Here is a 23,385-nt window from a genome sequence, read left to right on the forward strand (position 1 = left end):
CGGCTCTTATACTGACAAACAGTAGCTTAATTGTATTAAGATTTTGTTAGAGTTGATTTTCGTGGAAAAAAAAAACACAAAATGAGTTATTGTACATGACTCATTTCATGTTGTGGGTGTGTCTGCCTCATGTGTTGATGAACACCTGTCTGAGAAAATATGTTGTTGTCTGTACTGAGCTGTGACATATTGTATTCGTCATGTGTTTGTTTATGTATTTCAGATCTTCTACAAAGCCACTCGAGATATTTTCCCCGGTGAGGAGCTTCTACTTTTCATGAAAGCAGAAGAGTATTCATGTGATACTTCCATGGCTCCTGATATTCACGGTCTGCATCATACTCACACACACACACGCACTACATGATGTTGCTCATTGGGACAACTTTATTCCAACAATGTTCTCCCCTCTCACTTTGCAGAGGAGAGGCAGTACCGCTGTGAGGACTGTGACCAGCACTTTGAGTCCCGCAGCCAACTGCTGGACCACCAGATGCAGCAGTGTGGGATGCCCCCCTCCTCCTTCCTTGATGCAGGTTTGGATTGGTTCCTTGTGCTCTTCTTTCGGTGTCCATACTTCCTTGTGATATTTTACCGGGCTGTGATTTTTAGATTGAACTTGTCTTGTGTGTCTAGGAGAGGACAGTGACATCAATGCCCAGGAACCTCAAGACCTGCGGCCCATCCACATGTCTCATGATTTTCATGAGTGTAAAGAGTGTGATCAGGTCTTCCCGGATATGCAAAGGTGACTTTTTGTTTACTGGTTGAACAGAGTCGGTGCTGCCTTTGCTAACAGTCAGATGTAACAAAGTATGCGGCTAAAGGCGCCAATCCAACATCAGCCTACGCAGACTATTAAGTACCTTCTGTGCATGCGTGAGAAGTAATACCCCTCCACACCATCGGCGGCACTAGTCACTATACGTCAACGTTAGAAAAAGGCAATCGGAAAACTTTTTACAGGGGTGTGCTATAAAAACATACTCAATGCATACTGCTATTGTTCTCATTTACGATGTAGTCCGCCGCGAAGCACACCCTCAGGCTCTTTACAGAGTATCGAGTATTATTATAAATCCTACCTGGTATATCTAGTTGCGGTTCCATGTCTTGCCATAGTTTGGCTTTCATCACTCGATCGACCTACCCTTTAACAAAGGCATTCTATTGCTCAGAGTTTATCCGCGTTCATTCCTTCATGTTCTTGTGCTGATTCGCTAGTTAACAGCCAATCAGAGTGAGTGCTTTGCGCATCAATCAGAAGGCCACTTCCCAACACCCGATGTCGGATTGGTGTATAGAAGCCTTTTGTCTCACCAAGCACGCTATTATTTAGTTCAATCACGGACAGAGGTGGCAAATCCAGTACCAGAAAGTAAAAACCCTGTCACAGTTTGGCTTTAGCCCCAGGTGCTAGCTAGTTAGCTCCCTAGCTAGCTCCCATGGTGCTTGCTTACCTGCTAGGGAGCTAGCTAGCTAGCACCTGGGGCTAAAGCTTAACTGTGGGATGTTAACTCACTAGCCAGCTCCCATGGTGCTTGTTTACCTGCTAGGGAGCTAGCTAGCTAGCTAGCACCTCGGGCTAAAGCCAAACTGTGGGATATTAGCTCACTAGCCAGCTCCCATTGTGCTCGTTTGCCTGCTAGGGAGCTAGCTAGCATCAATGGTTAAAGCCAAACTGTGGCGGGGATTTTACTTTCTGGACCTGGATTTGCCACCTCTGATAACTGAGTCCAAACATGGTTTCAATGTTTTTGACTACTTTTGTAACAGTAATTGTATTGCACTGGAAGATCATAGCACTCGCTAAGCATCCACTCAGATTGACTCACAGTGACATATTTCAATGGCACCCTGAGTGATTTTGTTTAGAGAGGTTTTTAAGAGATTTTTTTTCTCTCTCTTTCTTATTGTTCTGTTGTTATCTGTGCTTCGTGCAGCCTGGAGGCTCACACTCTGTCCCACTCTGAGGAGAGAGAATACAAGTGTGACCAATGTCCCAAGGCCTTCAACTGGAAATCGAACCTGATCCGACATCAGATGTCACATGACAGTGGCAAGCACCATGAATGTGAAAACTGCTCAAAGGTAAAGTAATGACTTTTGGGGGGAAAAGTGTGATGCTTAAAAGCGCTGTTTGCTTTGTATTCTAGGTCTACTTGTTTGTGTGTCTTTGGTCGATAGTAACACCCCCTATGCGTCCCTGTGGTTCCTTCCCCCAGCAGGTGTTCACAGACCCTAGTAACCTGCAGAGGCACATCCGCTCGCAGCACGTCGGGGCGCGGGCCCACGCCTGCTCTGACTGTGGCAAGACGTTTGCAACGTCTTCGGGCCTAAAGCAGCATAAGCACATCCACAGCAGTGTCAAGCCCTTCATGTGTAAGTCACTAAGACCCTACCTATGTAAGTTTCCTCAGTACATTATAATAATAACAAAAATAACATGCTTGTGTGATTAGAAAACGTGTTTTATGCATTTTCAGCTTGTACTCAGCTTCAAACATGTAATGTTCCAAAGTAAATAGAGAAGGGGATGTTAAGAGCCGTGACATCATTTAAGAGTGGACAGCAAACACAGGCACGCAAATATGCTGATGATTATTTAACTGGCATGTAATTGGAGCCACTTCCACTTGGTCAAATCCAAGTGACCTACTCTGACATAGCCACACACTTTTCCCCTCTTGCATACCCCAGCAAGACACATTTTAACCTTTCACACTCTCTTTTCCCTAAAGCATTATGACCTTCAACCTTTTCTTCTTTTCCCTGACCCGCCACATGCCAGCATGTGAAAAGCAGTCCATACAGCAGATTCTGCTCTCCTTTTCAATGAAGAATATTAATATACATACTATATACACAAGCTAGGATGAATTGTTCTCCACTGCAGACCCTTCCTTCACTCCCCCCCTCTATCCCCTCCGCACCATTTCTCACAAATAGCAACCACATGCACTGCTGTCTTAGTGCTTGAGCCCATTTGCTGTAATCAACCGAAAATATGTTGATCTAAATACAACTAATGGTTGTGTGAAACCATGCTGGGAAAAGCCGTGTGTGTCAAATCTTTTCTTTTGTCTATGCATGCATTGTACGTACAGTGAACCCTTACTATTCGCCCGGTTAGGGACCAAGATTCTTTTGTGATAGGAAAATGTCATGAATAACAAACAAGCCCCTTTACAAATGTTAATATTTGTCTATGAGTTTAAATCCTACATATACTCTAAAACATCATTATCATTTCAAACTCATTTAAAACGTTGCCCTTAAAAATAAATAGTTTATAGATTATTTTGATATTGGAAAAGATTATCGGAATTGCTACATGGTGCAATTTGTACTTTCCTGTCAGGCTTTTTATTAGGTTTTGAGTCAATGACACATAATTTAGGTACTCTGTTTTATTTATGCATTTTTTAATATGGCAAACTACTCTTTATCTTTAGTTCGGCACTTACTGCACCTTACGTTGAGCAACTAGGCGCCACCAGATGATCAGCTGTCAACTTCCACCACTGTCAATACCGGACCTTTCTTTGCATGATCTTGAGAAGTTAACCACCTGCTTTCTCTGAGCCTCACTTACTTGTCAGGCCTCTATTGGAAGGTTCCATTACGTTTCTGCTATCTGTCAAACCAACCAGCTACCAGCTAGCTCCACTAACCCCTCCACTAACATAGCACATAAAGAGGAGCCTAACCTTTGGATGGAGTCTTAGGGCATTATAGAAAAAGTGCAAAAATACGCACATAGGTGCGTTTATCAGCAAATAGTTGTGGTGATGTTCTACAGAAAAAAATGGTGAGTAGGTGAATTTGCAAATGATTTGTGAATCAGCAGGGATATACTGTATAAATCTTGGATCTGAACGAAATATGACCAGCTCAGTGGCCTTGTGGTAGAGTGTCTGCCCTGAGACTGGGAGATTGTGGGTTCAATCCCTGTCATACCAAAGGCTATAAAATTGGGACCCATTTGGCTTCCTGCTTGAGATTCAGCATTAAGGGGTTGGAATTGGGGGGTTAAATCACAAAATGATTCCCGAGCGTGGCCCCTGCCGCTGCTCACTGCTCCCTCAGGGGATGGGTCAAATACGGAAAACAAATTTCGCCCCTCTTAGTTGGGTGTGACAATCAATGGTACTTCAACTTTAACTTTAACAAAGTTTATATTTGTTTTGCGTGTTTTGCTATTAGATTGCAGTTTCACATGAATACATGTTTAGTAGGATTCTCTCAAGGTAGAATATGCACTAAAATTCCAAATGGGGCTAATTATTAGACATCAAGGTGTCATTCCCGTTCTAAAATCTAATTGCATTCTGATATCAATATATTGTTGGTCTGTAGGATACTTGTCATAAAACGGTGGCAAATAAAACTTCCACCAATGACTTTCCACTCAACTATTGCAACAAAGATTACACCAAATATTTTGTCCAGACCCTGATGTGAATTTCAGTAAACAGTACGGTAGGTAGTAAATATTGTTGACGGACTAATAATAAACAAGATAGTGTCTCCGTGTTGGTTATTGTCACTGTACATCTCCCAGGGTCAGACAGAGTCACACAAGCACTTGAGTTGACTGTGGGAAGGTTACCCAGCACAGGATGACAGGGACCCAGCTTGGGGACAAGGCAAGGGAGCTGAAGGGGTGATGGGAGAGACTCAGGGTGGGCAAGAGGGGTGGGGGGCAGTATAGGACGTGGGACCTGTCCTGGGAACCAGACTGCAGGATAGGATTCATTCAACTTTGCTTCCTTCACAAACTTAAAATAGAGCCATTGTACTTCATACGCCTAAGAATGTGTGTGTGTGTGTGTGTGTGTGTGTGTGTGTGTGTGCGTGTGTGTGTGTGTGTGTGTGTGTGTGTGTGTGCGTGCGTGTGTGTTTGTGCACGTCAGTGCACTTGCATTCCTTTGTGTGTCCTTCTCTGTGACTTAAGTTTGTCTGTGTTGTGTTGATGTATGAGCGCACGTGTGTGTATATGTAATTGTTTATGGAATCCCTGGGACACAATGAGGCTTGGGATGCCTGGGAACGTAGTTTGATGTGCAGCTGATGAGTGGCAACAACTGACTCACACTGTCATCCTATGACAATACCAGGATCTGGACACGCCTCACCTCCTCATTTTGATGGCAAACCATTGTCATATTATTGATGGGAACACTGCATTTCCTCTGCATCACATGTTAAGCAGATGTGATTGTGTGATGTTTTTCTAAGTACTTTGTGTATCTCCTTAGCACACTCTGAGACCCTCTGTTTACTTCTCTGTGCCCCTGCAGGTGAGGTATGCCACAAGTCCTACACGCAGTTCTCAAACTTGTGCCGTCACAAACGCATGCATGCCGACTGCAGAACGCAGATCAAGTGCAAAGACTGCGGGCAGATGTTCAGCACCACCTCCTCCCTGAACAAGCACCGACGCTTCTGTGAGGGAAAGAACCATTTCACGACAGGAGGAATGTTTGCTCAAAGTATGCCACTCCATGGTGCCCCGGGTTTGGACAAATCAGCTTTGGCGATTGGCCACAGCAGCGCTGGGTTGGCTGATTACTTTGGAGCTAGCCGCCATCATAGTGGGCTTACGTTCCCTGCTGCACCGGCCTTCCCATTCAGCTTCCCTGGCCTTTTCCCTTCTGGAATCTACCACCGTCCACCACTGATTCCAGCCACTTCTTCCTCAGTTAGGCAACCAGCTCACGCTGTCGTTGCTGGGCCTGGTGCAGAGATAAGTAGGAATCCACTGTTGCCTCCTAGCCCTGGAGCTCAGGAGTCCAGAGAGCTCCTTAAAGCACTTCGAAAGGACAACAGAGGACCTGAAAGTCAAATCACAGTTTCAGACCTCCACACTCAGATCTCATTGTCCTCTACGAAGCAACGCAACAAGCAAAGTGACCAATCTGAAAGCAGTGATCTGGATGAAGTCAGCACACCCAGTGGAAGCGATCTAGAGAGTATGTCAAGCTCTGAGCTGGAAAGTGATATGGACAGTGAGAGAGATAGGGGTACTATGCGGGAAAATGGCAAAAGCCTAAAAAGGAAGGTTAATGACGGAAGCCCCCAAAGTCTGAGCCTGACCAGCAGCGGTGCCGATAAAAACATTGCCGGACCTTCCCTTACCCCTTCCTCATTGGACGAGCACACAGCTGTGACAGGGGCTGTGAATGACTCTATTAAGGCCATTGCCTCCATAGCTGAGAAGTATTTTGGCTCTACAGGCCTAGCTGGCCTGCAGGACAAAAAAGTCGGGTCACTGCCCTATCCCTCCATGTTCCCTTTACCTTTCTTCACAACTTTCTCTCCACCAGTTTACTCTGTTCAAGACAGAGATGGCAGATCTCAAGTGCTGAAGGGTGAGTCACACTCACAGGCAGACGATCGCAAAAAGGCTCAGAGCAAATCGTCATCAGAGTCGCCATTTGACCTTACCACCAAACGAAAGGAGGAGAAGTCTACCGCGTTGGAGCCTTCCAAAGTAGAAGCCTCCCAATTTTTCGGGCAGGATCAGCCTTTGGACCTCAGCCTAGGCTCCAGGGGGCGTGGATGCAGTGACAGAGAAGAAGGGAAAAAATTGAACGATGGTCATCAAAATGAGAAGGCAGTCATAGAAACTCCAAAGCCTGACTCCTCGTTACAACATGCCAGGCCGACTCCTTTCTTCATGGATCCCATCTACAGGTATTGTTATTCCCAGTGGTTTTGTCACAAGACACGTTCCCAGCAAGAACCATGGTTTGATTCAGTTTGGCACAGGACAACCTTTACATTTTCCATCCATTTTTCAAATTGCTTAACCTCATGAGGGTTGTGGGCATGCTGCAGCCTATTCCAGCTGTCTATGGGCAGTAGGCAGTGTATACCCTTAATTGTTTGCTAGTTGTCATCCATCCATACATCCATTTTACAAATCTGTTAAAGTTATCAAAAATAATCATTCACTAGCGAATGTTGTAATTCTTGAGATCAGTCCTGATCTCAGGACCGTTCTAAAGACCACTTTTTAAGGGTCTCAGTCTCATCCCAGAATTTAAGGCATTTTTATTTGGTAGACAAGTCTCAGTCTCGGATAGTACGTCCTCTGGATTTTTTTTTATCAAGACCAGCCGAGACCAGACCAGTACTACTGTGATCACTGAGAAACGCAGAATGCAGGTGCTTTGCTGTCTTCCCGGTGTCACCAGCATGGCTATGCACCCTAGATTTGCTTCACTATACTTTTTCAAAAATAGCGTAGCAGAATTTGTTTTTGTTGCAAATGTAATGGAAAAAGACGCCTATGGTCTTTTCGGATATTCATTGACATATACTGTACAGTCTTGGTCTTGTCTCTGTTTCAACCTCCAAAAGTCTTGTCTTGGTCTCGGCCTCTAAAAGTCTTGACTACAACTTTATCAATACCATCCATCCATACTCATAGCTGGACAATTCCTGTCATTGATGATGCTCATCTTTTTTTAGACTACTTGCGTCAATGACGGGAAATGACGATTAACAGAAGTGCCCAGCTCTGGGTACAAAGTGATATCACACACGTAACACGTAGCGTAAACAGTTCTTGCTCCGCATAATTACTGTACATTTCCACTTAATAAATGTGATGTCACAAATGAACAGCAGCAGGCTGCAGTTAGCGTACTTCAGTTGTTTCTTTTTTTATTGCAACTTTCAAAATCCGTATTTGTGTTAAGAGCTAATAGAAATCTACTATTAGCAGGGTTGAGAAGAGGAGAATGAGTGATCCGTTTGAGACGCTGAAAGACAAGTACATGCGGCCAACTCCAGGCTTCCTCTTCCATCCTCAGGTATGTTCTGACTGTGCTATCAACATGGAGATGTACTTACATAGATGGCAAATCCAGGTCCAGAAAGTGACAAGCCTGTCACAATTTGGCTTTAGCCACAGGTGCTTCTACTAAACCATGCAACTAGACTCAAACAAGATCGTTAATCTGCCAGTTGATTACAAACACCTGTGGTTAAAGCCAAGTTGTGGCAGGGTTTCTACTTTTCTGGTCCTGGATTTTCCCATCTCTGGACCTTAGCTAAACATAAAGTTTATGTTTAGCTAATGAAAATATGTATACATTTATTTCATGTATGTTTTTGCAAAAAAAAAAAAAAAAAGGAATACTTTGACGTGCTTAGAGCCTTGACTACTACTTTCCAATGTGTGTGAGTATTTTGAACTACATTCATTTAATCAGTCTCTTTTGTGGGTGAGAACGGCGTAGGAAAGTGAAAACAGCACTTTCTCAGGCATATGATTCTGTTCCCTCTTTTCTGGCCATTTCAGGTCTGGTTTTTACAGGCTGTTTCATTTGGCTGATTTATGTCCTCTGTCCAGACTGTTGCAAAGGGCCAGCCTGCAACGACCACATGGTCGTCCCACATGCCTTAATGAGGTGTCCTATCAGTAGAAACACTAACAGAGTGCTTAGGTTGACTTTATGATGTCTGGACACACAAATCATTCCCAGAAACCCCAGACTAGGGTCCAAGTCAGACCAGGCAAGGGGCCCTTCTGTATACTTTTGAGTAGGTTTGCGTTCAGTCACCTGACTCATGGCTCGGCCATATATCAAGGCAAACTGAGAAAATCTGAAAGACTATAACTTTTTTTTTTTTTTTTTTAAACCTTTGTGTGATTCAGCTTTTTAATTCCTGACAGGATATTTTATTACAAAGCACTATGGGCTCATATTGCATACTGGCTGCTATTATAATGTTTTTATAGAGCACAGGGAAGTGTTAGTAACTATGGGAGACACTTATAATTCCGCCACTATAACTTTGTAGTTAGGCAGCTTATTGCTCCTTTAAAGTTTAATGTCTCAAATCACTTTTCTTTGACCCATGTATCGCTAAACATATTGATTGTTGCCACTTTCTGACTTTTTTTTATTTTTATCTTTCTCCTTTCAGTTTCGTTTGCCAGATCAGGGCACTTGGGTGAGTTATTATTTGTTTGTTTTTTTATCACAGTGATGTATGAACAGTGTAAGAATGTTTTGTTGTTTTTGTAGTTTTTAAAGCCATAGCATATAGCATAGCACAGTCACAGGCAATGTGATAATCACTGTATGATAATAATAATAATAATAATAATAATAATAATGATGATGATGATGATAATGATGTAGGAGGATGCAAGCCACCTCATAATTCAGCCAGCTTTGTAGTGTAATTGTTTTTCTTTCTTATCGTCAACATCAGATGTGTTATAAATGTAACATTTTGTGCCACTATATCATATTGTAATTTGCAGCCCAGCTAGTTTTCAAATTTAAAAACTACATCTAGCGTACACAAGACTGATGCAGCAGTTCAATTTTTGGGGTTTTTCCCCTGATTTAATTCTTTTTAATTTGTTTACATTTTTGGTATCTTGATCAAGTCCTGGTCTGATACAAATTAAAGGCAAGAGTGGGAATTTCCAACAGTGCTACACCCAAACCAACCACTTTTGAGCATATAGTATGTTTGCTTATACAGATAATGAAGTACATCTATTGCAAATGAGCATGGGAGGAGGGGGGCAGTGGACAGCGTAGTGAAGGTAGTTGTTTAGTCGGGGCTACTTTACATGTGTCCAAGGGTAACAGTCTCTTTGGGACACTCCCATGGCGCGAGGGGGTCGAGGGTTGAACTAGTTCCTCTCGCCAAACATCTGGTTGCTGATAAAGATCAACAATTGAGAATGCATCTCACTAATTAGGCCCTCGCAGCATCACTGACTTCTGAAGATAGCCAATCAACCGCTGGTCCCACTGCGACACTACAGCAACAAGCAAGTTCACAAATGCTTACACACTGCCTCGGGGCGAATGAAAAGGGATTTTCATGAGGTGTGTGTCTGTGTGTGTTCAAATGTACGTGTAAAGGGCTCTGCTATACAAAAGAGTAGAGTGTATGACTTTGGGAAAATTACCTCAGAGAACAGTCTGGTCTCTTCTTGACATTAAGTAGCTTAAACATTTCACACACAAGGCACTGTGACATAGTCAAATAGACTTAATCAACCTAATCCATGAAGGGTGCACATCAATCATTCAAATGAAATCTGCGATTAATGTTTTTTAACTTTTCATATATCCTTACAGAACAAGGCTTATATATTACAAGTTTGGTTTGATTCAATGAAATTTAAATAAGTAGTAATATAATATAATATAATATAATATAATATAATATAATATAATATAATATAATATAATATAATATAATATAATATTATATAATATAATATAAGCAGTTCAGGAAATGGATGGATGTATTTGTCTGCGGAAGCGTGGAATTGCCAATGTAGATTAAACATTTTTGAATTGCAAATATGTTTAAATGTAATTGGAAATATGTTCAAAAAAGGGGAAAAAAAATACATTCAAAACTATTTGTAGGCTAAATGCTAAAACTTAGCATTTTTTCACGTAATGCCATGCATGGCATTGCATAGCCCATGGCTTATGGGGGAAAAATGTGGAACGGAAATCATGCATAGCAGAGATAATAATTTATTAAATTATAAATCATGAAGAAACAGTGTTTACTAACTTAATTTTCAAACGTATTGATATCATGTAAAAAAATAGCTTTTTTTTCTTTTCTTGTGCTTGTGCAAGCCAATACCTTGTGACATTATAGAGTTTTTAGCGTTTAACCGACAAGTACGTTCAAACATATTTGCAAACTCCACATCGGCAGTTCCACACTTCCGTAAGTATACTGTAAGTACGCTTATATGAAGATTATGCTGTTAATTATTATTAATAATTTATTATTGACTAATTTAATAGTTATTGTAGTAGTTGGCAGAAGTGTAGGATCGGATCGGATCACAAAGTTTTTCGAACATATTTTTTAAAATATTTTTTTCAGATTTTTTATGATGAAGAGCAGTTGCAACACTCTTGCAAGCTGCAATCACAATGACGATCTGAATTAAAAATGGAACATACTTGACAAGCCACATCCTCTCACAGTGAGAATGCCCAACGTGTCAGGGACTTTACACTCAGCCCTAATCACTTGCTTACAACACATGGCTCCATGTACTCATTCATTAGTTTCTCTCAAACTTGAGTCTTTCTTTCTATTGTTTTTTTTTTTTTTTTACTTTTATCACTCCATCACTCTTTTTCCTATCTCACCTATCATCTTGCCCTTCATCGTGCTTCCTCTCAGAACCTCTTCACCTCTCTGCTCGCCATTTACTCCATCTTGGCGCGCAGCCTGAGTGGGACAGGGGCTGAAAACAGGAGATGGAATGTCAGAGTCGAAGCAGTGCTCCCGTAGAGGACCCGAATCACCACTGATTTGTTGCCTTGATGAAATAAGAACAAGCTGAAAATTCAATACGCACAAAATAATGCAAATGTTCGTGGCCCCCTTGGAAACGAAGGGATGTGTGTGTATGTACGTGTCTGTGTGTGTGTGGGATGGCCTGTCAGGCCCGGTGCTCTACTGGGACCACCACCCCGCTGCCTCCCCCTTCACTCCCCTTGCATCCCTGCTCCTCCCCCACTCCGCCCCTTTCAGCACAGCGATATCATTATTACCCATGTCTGGCCCTTGATCAGCAATGTCAACATCTTTCATATTGACGAATGTGCTGTCTGCCCGCATTGTGCACAGAATGGTTTACTGCCCAGCAGTGGACATGAATCACTCCACACACAAACACAAACACACTCAGACATGGATCTGACAACACACAGATACACACTTGGCACGTACAATCACACTCGCGTACAACGTGCATGCCTGAAAGCGCGCACACACTGCGCTCCCTCACATGCATTACAAATGCATTCTTCTCTCTCACACACATACATCTATTTTCACACACATAGGTGGCAATTAATCAACTATGACCACCTCGCAGCAAATAGTTTCTTGTCCATATATCCACATACAGAGCAGACGAGAAGGCATAATTCTTCCGAGGATATCTGATGAAAGCAACTGTTCAACTTCATTAGCAGATTGGCTGCGGTCGTTAATTCTTTCCTTGTGTCTGTGTTTAGGTGTTGTGTGAGAGAAAGTTGTGTGAAGCAACTAAAAACTTCCTCAGAACATGTCAGGAATTCAAATGTAGGCTGTGAAATTGCTGCTCACATTCTCAGAGTGCCTTATTTATAAAAATAAACAAATATGCACGTTTGGTTTTGGCAATTTTTTCGAAGTATTTTTATACCAACATTTTGTCCATTGCTTTGAAATTTTCAGGCTGATCAGATCGATGCTAGCCTCTTTCGTCCAATGGCATTTACTGTAGTTTTCACACAATAAATTCTATAGAATAAATTTGACTCCAGAGTAAATTTGACTCTATTTAGAGTGGGACCAAATAGACCCAGAGTAGACTAAGATTTACACTAGGAAGAGATTAACATAAAAAAAATTGAAGAAAAAAATAAATACAAGTCACTCAAGGGTTGATGAACAAACTCACAACCTTCAGATTGGGAGACTGCCACACTAGCACCCGAGCTACGCCACTCCTACTGTTTGTTCATCTCCAAAGCTACATTCACACTTCAGGCAAATGCAACCCAGATTGGATTTTTTTGCCCAAATGCGACCTGTATCTGACTTTTTTATGCCAGTCTGAACGGCTCAACTCCGATTTTTTCATATCTGACCTGGGTCGCTTTCATATGTGGCCCTAGATCTTCTTCTGTGCATGCGGGCCACTTTGGGGACACATAACGTTTACAGACTGGGGTCGCAATTAATAGGTAATGTGAACGCTTGCTCAAAAAAATCGGATTTCACAAAAAATTAAGCATCAAGACCTGCAGTGTGAACGTAGCCCAGGAGACCAAAGACAACGAGAGTCCATGGAATAATTGAATCAGCTGCAGCTGACACAAACGATATACTAATAGAAAGCAAGAGCTGTGTGGCTCAGGGCGTAGATTAGCTGTCTCCCAAGCTGAAGGTCGTGAGTTAGTTCCTCCACCCTTGAGGCACTTTTATTTCTTTTTTTTCCCAATTCTTTATTTTACTCTCTTCCAAGTGTAAATATTACTCTAAAACTGAGTCTATTTGGTCCCACTCTAAATAGAGTCAAATTTACTCTACAGAATTTACTGTGTAGTTTTAAAATCACATCTTCCTGTTGCCTCCCTTCAGATGTCAGCTATTGAGAACATGGCCGAGAAGCTGGAAACGTTTGGCTCCTTGAAGCCAGACTCGGGTGACCTGCTGCGCTCTGTCCCGTCCATGTTTGACTTCAGAGCTCCACCCTCAACGCTTCCGGAGACGCTGCTACGCAAGGGCAAAGAGCGCTATACTTGCAGGTAACTACAGCATTTATTACACTGGGGAACAATCTGAAAAAATAATTCTGTTGAGTAGATCTTTATGCTAATTGCATGCTCATTTTCTAGCACGTCAGGTTATTTCTCCACAGTTACACCCTCCGTTTATAAAAAATTCCACTGATTAGCTATAGTAAGACTGTAGTAAGAAGAGTTGGTTGTTTTTAAAGCTTGTAACTATTACATCTTAGTGTTTTATTTACATACATACATCTATTTTTCTTCTTTTTTGAAGAAATTGTGTTTTTTCATCGTGTGCCCTGCAATTGGCCCAGTTTAGGGTGACCCCCACCTACCGCCCATTGACAACTGGGATAGGCTCCAGCATGCCCGCAACCCTTGTGAGGATAAGCGGTTAAGAAAGTGGATGGAGGGTGGTCCTATCTCTGAAAAACTTGACATTACAGAGAAAACGGAGATCAGTTTTGGAATCTGCACCCAAAATTCAGTTTAAATCAGCTGTCATACCTCAACAAAAATTGTGATCCCCCGTGTTATCAATATTGTTGTTCAAGATTCAGGAGGTTTACGCTCATGAAGAAACTGAAGTTCTGCAACTTAATTGTCATTTTTCTCCTACACAAACCTCCAAAGCACAGATTTTAAAATCAACATTTTGATTTACATTTCAACAATTTAGTTTTCTATATTAGTTTCTTAAGTTACTTTTTTTCTACAGTTTTTACTTCAAGGAAAATTATGGTGTTGTTTTTTTCAAGAACTTTGAAAACACTGCTGACATTACATATATCTTGAATAGATACTGCGGAAAAATCTTCCCACGTTCTGCCAACTTGACGCGCCACCTTAGGACTCACACAGGAGAGCAACCTTATCGGTAAGACTCTTTGTGACTTCATTTACTGTATATTAATTATTTAGTTGTGTGTGATGCCACTGAAGCCCAGGATCTGGCTGGCCACTGCTATCCTTGGTCCCAATGCAAGTAGACTACTTACTACTTAAATTTTTTTTCCCAGTTTCTTGCAGATGTATCCAAATATTTTCTCACACTTCAAAACTCCTTGTGCAATTGTGATACTGCTAAATAATTTGCATCTTAACCCTGGAGAACCCAAGAACCCTTTTCTTCTTTGGAAAATTATGAATTGTACATTAAATGACTGCTATAAGTTCACTGAACATCAAAATATATGTTTTTTTTAATTTTAACCCTTTTTTTTAAACTAGCTCAGAGTTGTTAATTTATCAAAAATATATATATAAAACATACTCCTAGGCATTCTGCAACATGATATGAAATAGACTAACAAAAAAAACACAATTTTACCATCTGTTGGTTTGCTGAGAAGATGGTTTTCTTTGGATTGATTTCCAGCTCAACAAAACAGCATGTTGCCAGCAATCTTGTCACCACCACTCTGGCTCATGTAAGTGCAATATTCATCCACTAGATGGCCCCATGCAGGGGTCAGAAGTGGCACTCTGGACTTTTGAAGTTAAATTTGTAAAAAAAAAAAAAAGGTATTTGTTATTTGAGTAGCAGAATTTATAGGGGCCAAATTTGACCCCGTGGGTTCTCCAGGGTTAAAAAAAAAAACGCTGTGCTATCACCCAGGTGACAATATTTTTCAGGAAGAAAATCAAGAGGGAACTATTGTGTGAACGATCTACCGAGAGAGCTTTCAAGTTTTTGGGCTGAATGTCTCACCAGGAGAATCTCTCTTTTCCTACAAACATTACATTCAACATCTCTACCAAAAACAGAGCAAAATTGCTGTTTACAAAAATACCTTTACCTCGTTAATATAATGAGTAATCCCTAGCCAGAACAGAGCTTTGTAGTCACTTAGATGGAGGAATGTTGGCCCGAAGCTTGTAGGAGGCCTTTTGACCACAGGGGAGCGAAAAAGACTGGCCCGGGTCATGACTGACCCAGCCTGATAGCCTCCACTCCACACACTGGCATTCCATTAAACATCATCGCTGTTTATTGTAATTTGTGATGGTGATAACCATGGGGGTCCTGAGGGACAGCCAATCGAGCAAAGTTAATTCCAGCAGAAGAAAAGATGTAATCTTCTCGTATAATTTTGCATGAAGAAACTTGGCAAGAACGACTAATTTTGCTGGGATAGAACACAATCTGTTGCGTGCTTATTGAGTGAGAGAAGAATGCAATTTTATTGAGCTGGCTGGAGATGAGAGGCAATTCTCTTTCACCTTAAACAAGCTGCTCCATCATGTCTGGATCTGTGGGACTGTATTGTGTGTTCTGCATCAGAGATGCAGTTATGATTCCCACAGAACAAACCAAAGAGTTCCAAAGTCATGCAATTAGTTTTTATCCCACAGATGTAAATACTGCGACCGGTCCTTCAGCATCTCCTCCAACCTGCAACGGCATATTCGCAACATCCACAACAAAGAGAAGCCTTTTAAGTGCCATTTGTGTGATCGATGCTTTGGTCAGCAAACCAACCTGGATCGTCACCTCAAGAAGCACGAGAATGGGAACCTGTCAGGTATGAAGCAAATCTCTCATTTCAAATGAGAACTTGAAGGCGACCGTGCTAAAGAGTCCCTACACAATTTGCTCATGCTGCAAAATAATGCTCAAAGCCAAAATCATTTACAATAAATTGCCATCTGGCTCTTGAGTTCATCACTAACGTAGCTTATGGATGTGATGGACTCAATGACTTGACCTGATTGATCAGAATCCCACACAGTCAACAATTAGCACACTGAAAGACAACAAACATATTATTATTATTATAAGCATCACAAAGTTGATGCACATATTTTCCCCAAATGCTACTATAGGATTGACTTTGGACATTTGTGAGCTACATATAAACAATACTGTATATACAATTATACATGCATATACATTGCAAATTTATTATCTGGAATGAAAAACAGTTTTAAAGGCTGGGGACCGTATAAACAGAACTAACGTAATTCTGGAGTGAAGGAAAAGATATCCTGTCACCCAGTTCCAGTCATGTCCAAGACACACTTAGGGCCATCCCCTCATTTGAATAACATTTTGCATTTCTGCAGCATGAAATAAATAAATGTGAGAGCAGAGCATTTTTATTTATTGATAGATATTTTATTCTATTTATTTATTTATTCTTATATATATATATATATATATATATATATATATATATATATAGTTGTTTTTATTTCCATTTATATAGTTTTTGTATTTAATTTTTTAACTATATTTTTTTATAACCGTTTTTATTTTCACTTTTTTTCATTTATTTATTTAGCCAATTTTTTTAATTTAGGCAGTTTTGGTCCTCCACATACCAGAACATAATACTGAAAAATGTGTCCCCCTTGTTTCTTTGCACAGGCACTGCAATGTCTTCTCCACAGTCGGAACTAGATGGTAGCAGCGCCATATTGGATGACAAAGAAGACTCTTACTTTAACGAAATAAGAAATTTCATCGGCAACACAGGCCAAAGCCAAACATCACCGGACCCCTCTGAAGAAGGGTAGATATCGATACTACACTTTCTCAACTCTACTTTCTGCATTTATTTTACATCTGGGCGAAACGGCTTGATGTAAAATATTGGTCAATAGCGGTCTGTCTGTCTTAGACTTGTATTTTGCTATCACTCCAAACCATCTTAGTAATTGCCAACTGTTGAGAGAGCAATCATGTGTGTCAACATTTAAGGAGATCACAGCTCTTTCACGCATTAAATCAGGTGATGTCTCGGTGCATGCAAGTTCGTCTGTGCATTATGCAAATACATTCTTGGAGCTGCGATCAGGTCAGATAGCAGTTGTGCAATCTGCTCGGCTCTCAGAGTTTGTTTTCACGCGCCTCACGTCGGCGTGATCACAGACCCGATTGTACGGCCCGATAGAGATCTCGTAGAATGCTCCATGATTGGTCCTCCAAGAGCAGGAGCAGGCGCAGCAGCCTCAGGAGAATGGGAAGAGAAGCTCGAAGGGGGAGCCAAGCAGTTGGCCGGCCACATCTGGAACCAACATGTCTGCCTGCAGGAAGAGGGTAGAGGGGGTGGGGTCACAAGGTCGGCCTGTGTTTCCTTTCAAAATGGTGCGCTCCTGACTGCTTCTGATAGATACTTTAGCCTCAGCAAATTACCACGTTTGAAAGCATAATTAGCGAATCTGTTTTCTTAATCACAGAGCTCTCGCTGGCTCTTCAGGAGTCACTATTCTGAGCCGTGTGGGCTCAACACGGCACAAATACCACCTCGTCAGACTCAAACGCACTCCGTCCCAGTTGACGCTCGCTCTAAAACACGATGCAGTATCAACATCTGATAAAGTACAAAAGATGATACACATCTTCTATTTCTGCACACACTTGAAGTAACTGTAGTCCATCGAATCAGGTATCGTATACAGTAATTATGTGATGATGTGTGTTACTTTCCTATCTACACTTCTCTTTCTCCTAGAGTTCTTTGTGCAAGATTTTAAGTATCTGGCGAAAGACATCTCTGAGTGTAATTAGTGAATCAGTCTGAATGTGGTTCCAGGTGATTTAGCAAATAGTGGTTTCCTGTGGCACTGAGACTGAAGGAAAAAATAAGACTCTGGCAGTTTGGATAGCTGGTTCTCTTTCACTCCACAGGGAGAGCAGAATGGACCGCTTGGCAGTGCACTCATAATTCAACTTCCAAATGGGGCTGTCAGCTAAATATTTTGCCTATTAGATGATTACTAGATAGTAGTGAAGATAAACAAGAAGAGAGGCTGAGCACTCCATTTAAGTGCTGCAATGATGAAGTTGGTGCTGCTGTGCCCAGAGGGGCCCTGCAACCTCGATGACAAACGAGATTCCGGCTTTGGTCCGTCCCAGCTGCCATGTCCTGCTTCGCCACTTTGTCTAACGGGCTACTAGCCATTGTTTTAGCACATACAGAGGCAGAGGAATGTTGTAAGAACATTCTAAAAACACACAAAAATCTTATAGCTTGAAAACATCAGCTAATGCACTCTAAAACAGTAAGGTAAAAAAAAAAAACAATAACAACCCAAATTGGGTCAATAGGGACAGACCCAACTTTTTGGGTTATTCATTTATCTCAAAAAGTTGGGCTAAATGAATAACCCACAAAACCCAATTTTCGGTATAGCTTTGTACAAAACAACACAGCTGGGGAAGGGGGCGCGTTTTTTTTTTGTTGGTTAAGGGGGATGGTACAAACCAACCCAATTTGGGGGGTTGATTTCTACGAAGCATTTTTCCATTTGGGTTATTCATTTGACCCAACTTTTCGGTGAAATAAATAACACAAAAAGTTGGGTCAAATGAATGATTCACAAAAACAATCCAACATGTGTCGGTTATTCATTTGACCCATCTTTTTGGTTTAAGTTGGCCTAACTGAATAACCCAAAAAACAACCCCATTTTTGTTTTTTTAATTTCGGAAGTGTTTGTACAACATAACAAAATTTTTGGTGTTGTTTTGTACAAAACATTTGTTTTGTGGATTATTCATTTAACTCCAAAAAGTGGGCTGCATAACCCAAAAAGTAGTTTTCTGGGTTATTCATTGGATTTGACCTTTTGGGTTATTCATTTAACCCAGAAAGTTGGGCTTAGTAACCCAAAAATTGGGGCTAAATGAATAACCCAGAAAATAATCAAATCTTGGGGGTTGTTTTAATTTGGGGAGGGGTTAGAGGCTTGTTTTGTGGGTTATTCATTGACCCAACTTTTTGGGTTAAATGAATAACCCAAGGTTATTTTTGGCCCAACTGTTTTTAGAATGAGTGTATAATTTTGGATAACTTCAATACACAAATGTGGTGTGTTCTTGGTCTGCAGTGTCAATGGTGACCCATTTGAAGAAGAAAAGACTCTGCTCATGGCCAGGCATGGGTCACACGACTTGGAAGACGAGGAAGCAGAGGAGCTTGCTGCTGATGAAGATGGGGAAGAACCCAGCAACATCCGGAATGAACCCCAAGAGGAGAAGCTCCCGAGCAACATTAGTAATGACGTCATACAAGATGGAGTGGACTTCAGTCGGACAAATGACTTGAGCCAGAGCTGTAAAATCTCTCCAAAGAGGTTAATCAGATATCTTAACTTAATGCTGTCGGTATTTTAATTTCAACTACTGACATAAAGATATGTTTTGGGGGTTTTCAGGTATAAGGACGAAGAAGAGCCGAGTGGCTACCCTGCCTTGGATCAGATCCGTCACTTTTCAGACATCCACAAGCTTGAGGAGAGCGAGTTGAGTGATGGGGAAGGGGACGAAGATAACCTATCATTTGCCCCGGCTTCGCTGAATGATGCCGTCAAACAGCCCCTCTTTCGGAAATCGAAGTCCCAGGTAATGACATTTTGTAAGCACATTTAAGGAACCGCTAATTTACATACTGTATTGTATTCTCTATTCAAACTCTCATTTATTTGGAAGGCATTTTGGCCCATGGAAAATAGAATAAGTATTTCCAGGGTCATACAGGCAATTTTAAGTAACGTTTTAACAAACCTGACTGTTACACCCTTAAAACTGCTGTGTTAAAAATAACCCAAAAATAACCCCAAAAATTGGACAAACCTGCTACTTGGGTCAATGTGACCCAACTTTTTTGTACAAAATAACCCATAAAATTGACCCAAGTTATGGGTCAATCCTTTTCTCTTTTATTTAAACCAATATTGGGTTATTTTTACCCAGCAATTTTAAGGGTGTAAATATCTAATTATTCAAGTTAATTATAGTTATAGCTTACGCATTATTAACATCACTGACCAATAGCTGATGTAGTGACGAATATGCAGAGGGAGATTGTGTCATATACTTGAGGTGTGCTTATTTCATGCAAAGACAACAGACATTCCAGTGTACTTGCCATTTTGCTTTCGTTGTGGATCTCAATTTATTATCACTTCAGTCGCATTGAACTGTGCAGCCAGGATAGAGATGTACAGTATATTTTCCAGGGACAACATTCAGAAATGACACTTTGACACAATGAAAATTAGTCAGTGTACAGCTTACACTCGCTCTGAAAACAATTGGGTCAAAAACAACCCGAATTGGGTCAAGAAAGGACCGACCAAACTTTTGGACAGGGTAAAATGAATAACTGACAAAACAACCCAGAAATTGTTTATTATAATTTGAGTTATTAAACTCAAAACATTGGGTCAAATTAAATTAATAACCCACAAAGCGACCCAATTTGGGTGGGGGTTTAGGGTATTTGTGGTTTATTCATTTCACCCAACTTTTTGGGTTAATTGAATAACCCAATTGAATTGCATCACAAATTATTTGAAACAACTTTTTGAGCCATTTCAACCCAAAAGATTGGATCAAATTGAATTAATAACCCACAAAACAACCCATTTTGGGGGGGTTGTTTGTGGGTTATTTATTTGACTCAACTCTTTGGGTTAATTGAATAACCCCCCAAAAAGTTGCTTGTCCCCTTTTGACCCAATTTTGGTTATTTTTTAACCAACTGTTTTAGAGTGTAACAGTGTACATTATTGTTCTCTCCGAATACAACCATTAATAGCTAAGCCCCTGGCAACAAAAGTGAGTACACCCCTAAGTGAAAGTGTCAACTGGAGTTGAAGTACTGTATTTGACACTGCTCTCATGACAGTAATACTGCAGTTTAAACATTTTTAAATATCTTTCAAGAAATATCAATCCCTTTCAAAGTTGTTTGTGCTGCGTATGGCAACTAAAATGACGTCCTCATCACTTTCCTTTCCCAGGCATACGCCATGATGCTGTCTTTGGCTGAAAAGGACTCTCTCCACCCCGCCACCCACACGCCGGCCTCCATGTGGCACAGTCTGGCTCGGGCTGCTGCCGAATCCAGTGCCCTCCAGTCCCTCAGCCATGTATGATGACACCCGCTTTTCACCTTTTACTCCCCCCCTATACCCAGACTCATGGAATTGGGAACACATTGCGGAGGCACTCTTCCTCTCAATGTCTTAGGAATGACTGCTAAGCAGAATCATGGCCCTTCTGACTGCTGAGTGTAGCGCCTTGTACAGAAAAACAGGGTCCTTGCAGACCCCAGCCCAGAAAACCTCAACTTCTAGAGAGAAAAATATCCCTCTGAGACCTTCAAATGGATTTCCTAGTACGGCACCAACCAGGATGGCGCGATTGTGGTGGAAATAATAAATCTAAAGTAATAATAGTGGTATTTATTCTCTTCATTTGCACACCAAAGGCAGCTGGTGGACATGGAAGATGTGCTGATGTATCTTTGATAGACTGCATTCACTGCCCAGTTCACACAAAGCAGGGTGAATATTTGGACTTGCTTGGGTCTGAAAGGCAAGTATGTTTAACTGTAACAGAACCGTGTCTTGAAAGGCATAACGTATATTCAAACTGTATTGCAATTCAAACCCCTGGGGTCTACATGAGTTGCTTGTAAAAAGGAAAAAAAAATGCACTTGATGTAATGAAGGGTGGTAACAACGTTGGTTCAAATAACGGCGTGTCATAAAAGTTCTAAAACCAGTAACGATAGCAAAGCTAAATCAAGCCAGTTCCCTCTCTGTATTCACGGTGTGTCTGCACAATCATTGCGCTGTACACGATTGTCTACCGACCATTCTGTACTGCCTTCCATCCTGCCGCTATCTGTGAAAGGTTATAAATAGACTGTCATTTTAGTGGTTGAAAAGAAAACAAATGTTTTTACTGAGATAAGTAGCCAGTGCTGAAGTTAAATGTTGTTCTGTCTTTTTCCACGCCATTGAATCCATGCTAGTCAGCCAACAATACCACTAAGTACCCCGAATGCTCGATGTAAACTATTCCATTCTTGTCTTTCATTAATTTAGACAATCATGATTTTGTTTGATTTCTTTTTTTTGTTGTTGATGTTGTCGGTGTTGTTGGTGTTGTTGTTTGTTGTTGTATGTTGATAATTGTATTTATTTCATGGCAAACTGTAGTTTGTTTACTGAATAGCACTGCTCCAAGCCTGGGTGATGGCAGATTCCTCTTCGGGCCCATCTCAGACTTCGTTGGGGTTTGTAGATTCCATTTGAGTGCCAGATAGTATTAAACATACAACTCACTTCTTATTATTTTAATGAAATTGGTTGATGATTAGATTAGGTTTTTTATGACAATTTAATGATTCAATTGTAAAAAACAAAAAAAAACGAATAAAATAAGGAAAAAAAACACTATATAGAACAAACTTATTAAGACAAAACAACCCAGGTATCATTTGTTCATAAGCGCATGGTTGGTCTGCTAAGATTTGTGTTGAAATTTTCTACAGTTGTCTGCAAGCTTGTGTGATGTTCAGTTCATGTTAAAGTGCCAAACTTTAAAAAAAATAAATAAATAAAACAGACTGCTCTTATGTATCCTCCCGTTTTGAGGGACCACTTTTTTTGTTTTTGACCATGTTTATAATCAATTTGAAAAAGTAATCAGCGAGTTGAGGTACTTTTATTTTCATGCTTTTTACAATGTAACTGTTATGCATTTCAATTCAAATAATGTGGGAGGAGCAACTAAATAAAGGACTACAATGTGGATTGACACGTCTTCCTTCCTTTCTTTATTCTTCATTTTACTCACTCATTCAATTGTAACCGCCCTCACGGCACCCCCATGTAACCCCCTTCCCATGGCCATGATTATGACACCAACATGGTTTTCTACACACGGGTCAGAGAACCACCTGGCGCTTTCTTCTGGCACTCCCATGGCCTCCAAAAGCAAGCGACAGCCTGAACTCTGCTCCTTACTTTTTTTTTCTTTCCCTGGGCATTGGCTTACAGACCGAGCTTGAATGTGGTAGTGGGAGCGGAGGCAGGAATGTGTCCTCTTCATTTGTATCTGTTTGTGGGGCATGATGGATGAGGTGGGTAGATGTGATGACCCGGCTCATCGCTCAAACGCTCAATAAGAGTCCCATCCCGTGCAGCAGGCCTCCCCGTCCCGCACCCCCTTCTCTGTCACTCCTGCCAGCCGACGTGGGCGGACATTGTGGCCGGGAGGGTTTGGAGGTCTTGGCAGTTCCATTGTCCGCAGGGCAACTGGGGAAAGGGGGGTTTGCAG

At 41.2% G+C, this 23,385-nt stretch overlaps 1 protein-coding gene across 2 annotated transcripts; it reads left to right on the forward strand.

The window, feature by feature from the left end:
* Positions 1-479: 479 nt before the first annotated feature.
* Positions 480-22,828, forward strand: mecom (MDS1 and EVI1 complex locus). Of its 2 annotated transcripts, none has more exons than XM_077565878.1 (14): positions 480-536; positions 637-748; positions 1,944-2,091; positions 2,229-2,406; positions 5,304-6,699; positions 7,736-7,823; positions 8,944-8,970; positions 13,156-13,322; positions 14,104-14,181; positions 15,660-15,829; positions 16,675-16,819; positions 19,140-19,385; positions 19,467-19,653; positions 21,057-22,828. In XM_077565878.1, exons 1-14 carry the CDS (start codon positions 494-496, stop codon positions 21,189-21,191), a joined length of 3,120 nt encoding a protein of 1,039 aa, XP_077422004.1. In that variant the 5' UTR covers positions 480-493; the 3' UTR covers positions 21,192-22,828. The 2 variants fall into 2 exon arrangements, with proteins under 2 accessions (XP_077422004.1, XP_077422005.1); XM_077565879.1 differs by having other exon boundaries at positions 2,229-2,382; positions 7,733-7,823.
* The last annotated feature ends 557 nt before the right edge of the window (positions 22,829-23,385 follow it).

Source organism: Vanacampus margaritifer, chromosome 5, assembly GCF_051991255.1.
Source record: "Vanacampus margaritifer isolate UIUO_Vmar chromosome 5, RoL_Vmar_1.0, whole genome shotgun sequence".
Lineage (NCBI taxonomy): Eukaryota > Metazoa > Chordata > Actinopteri > Syngnathiformes > Syngnathidae > Vanacampus > Vanacampus margaritifer.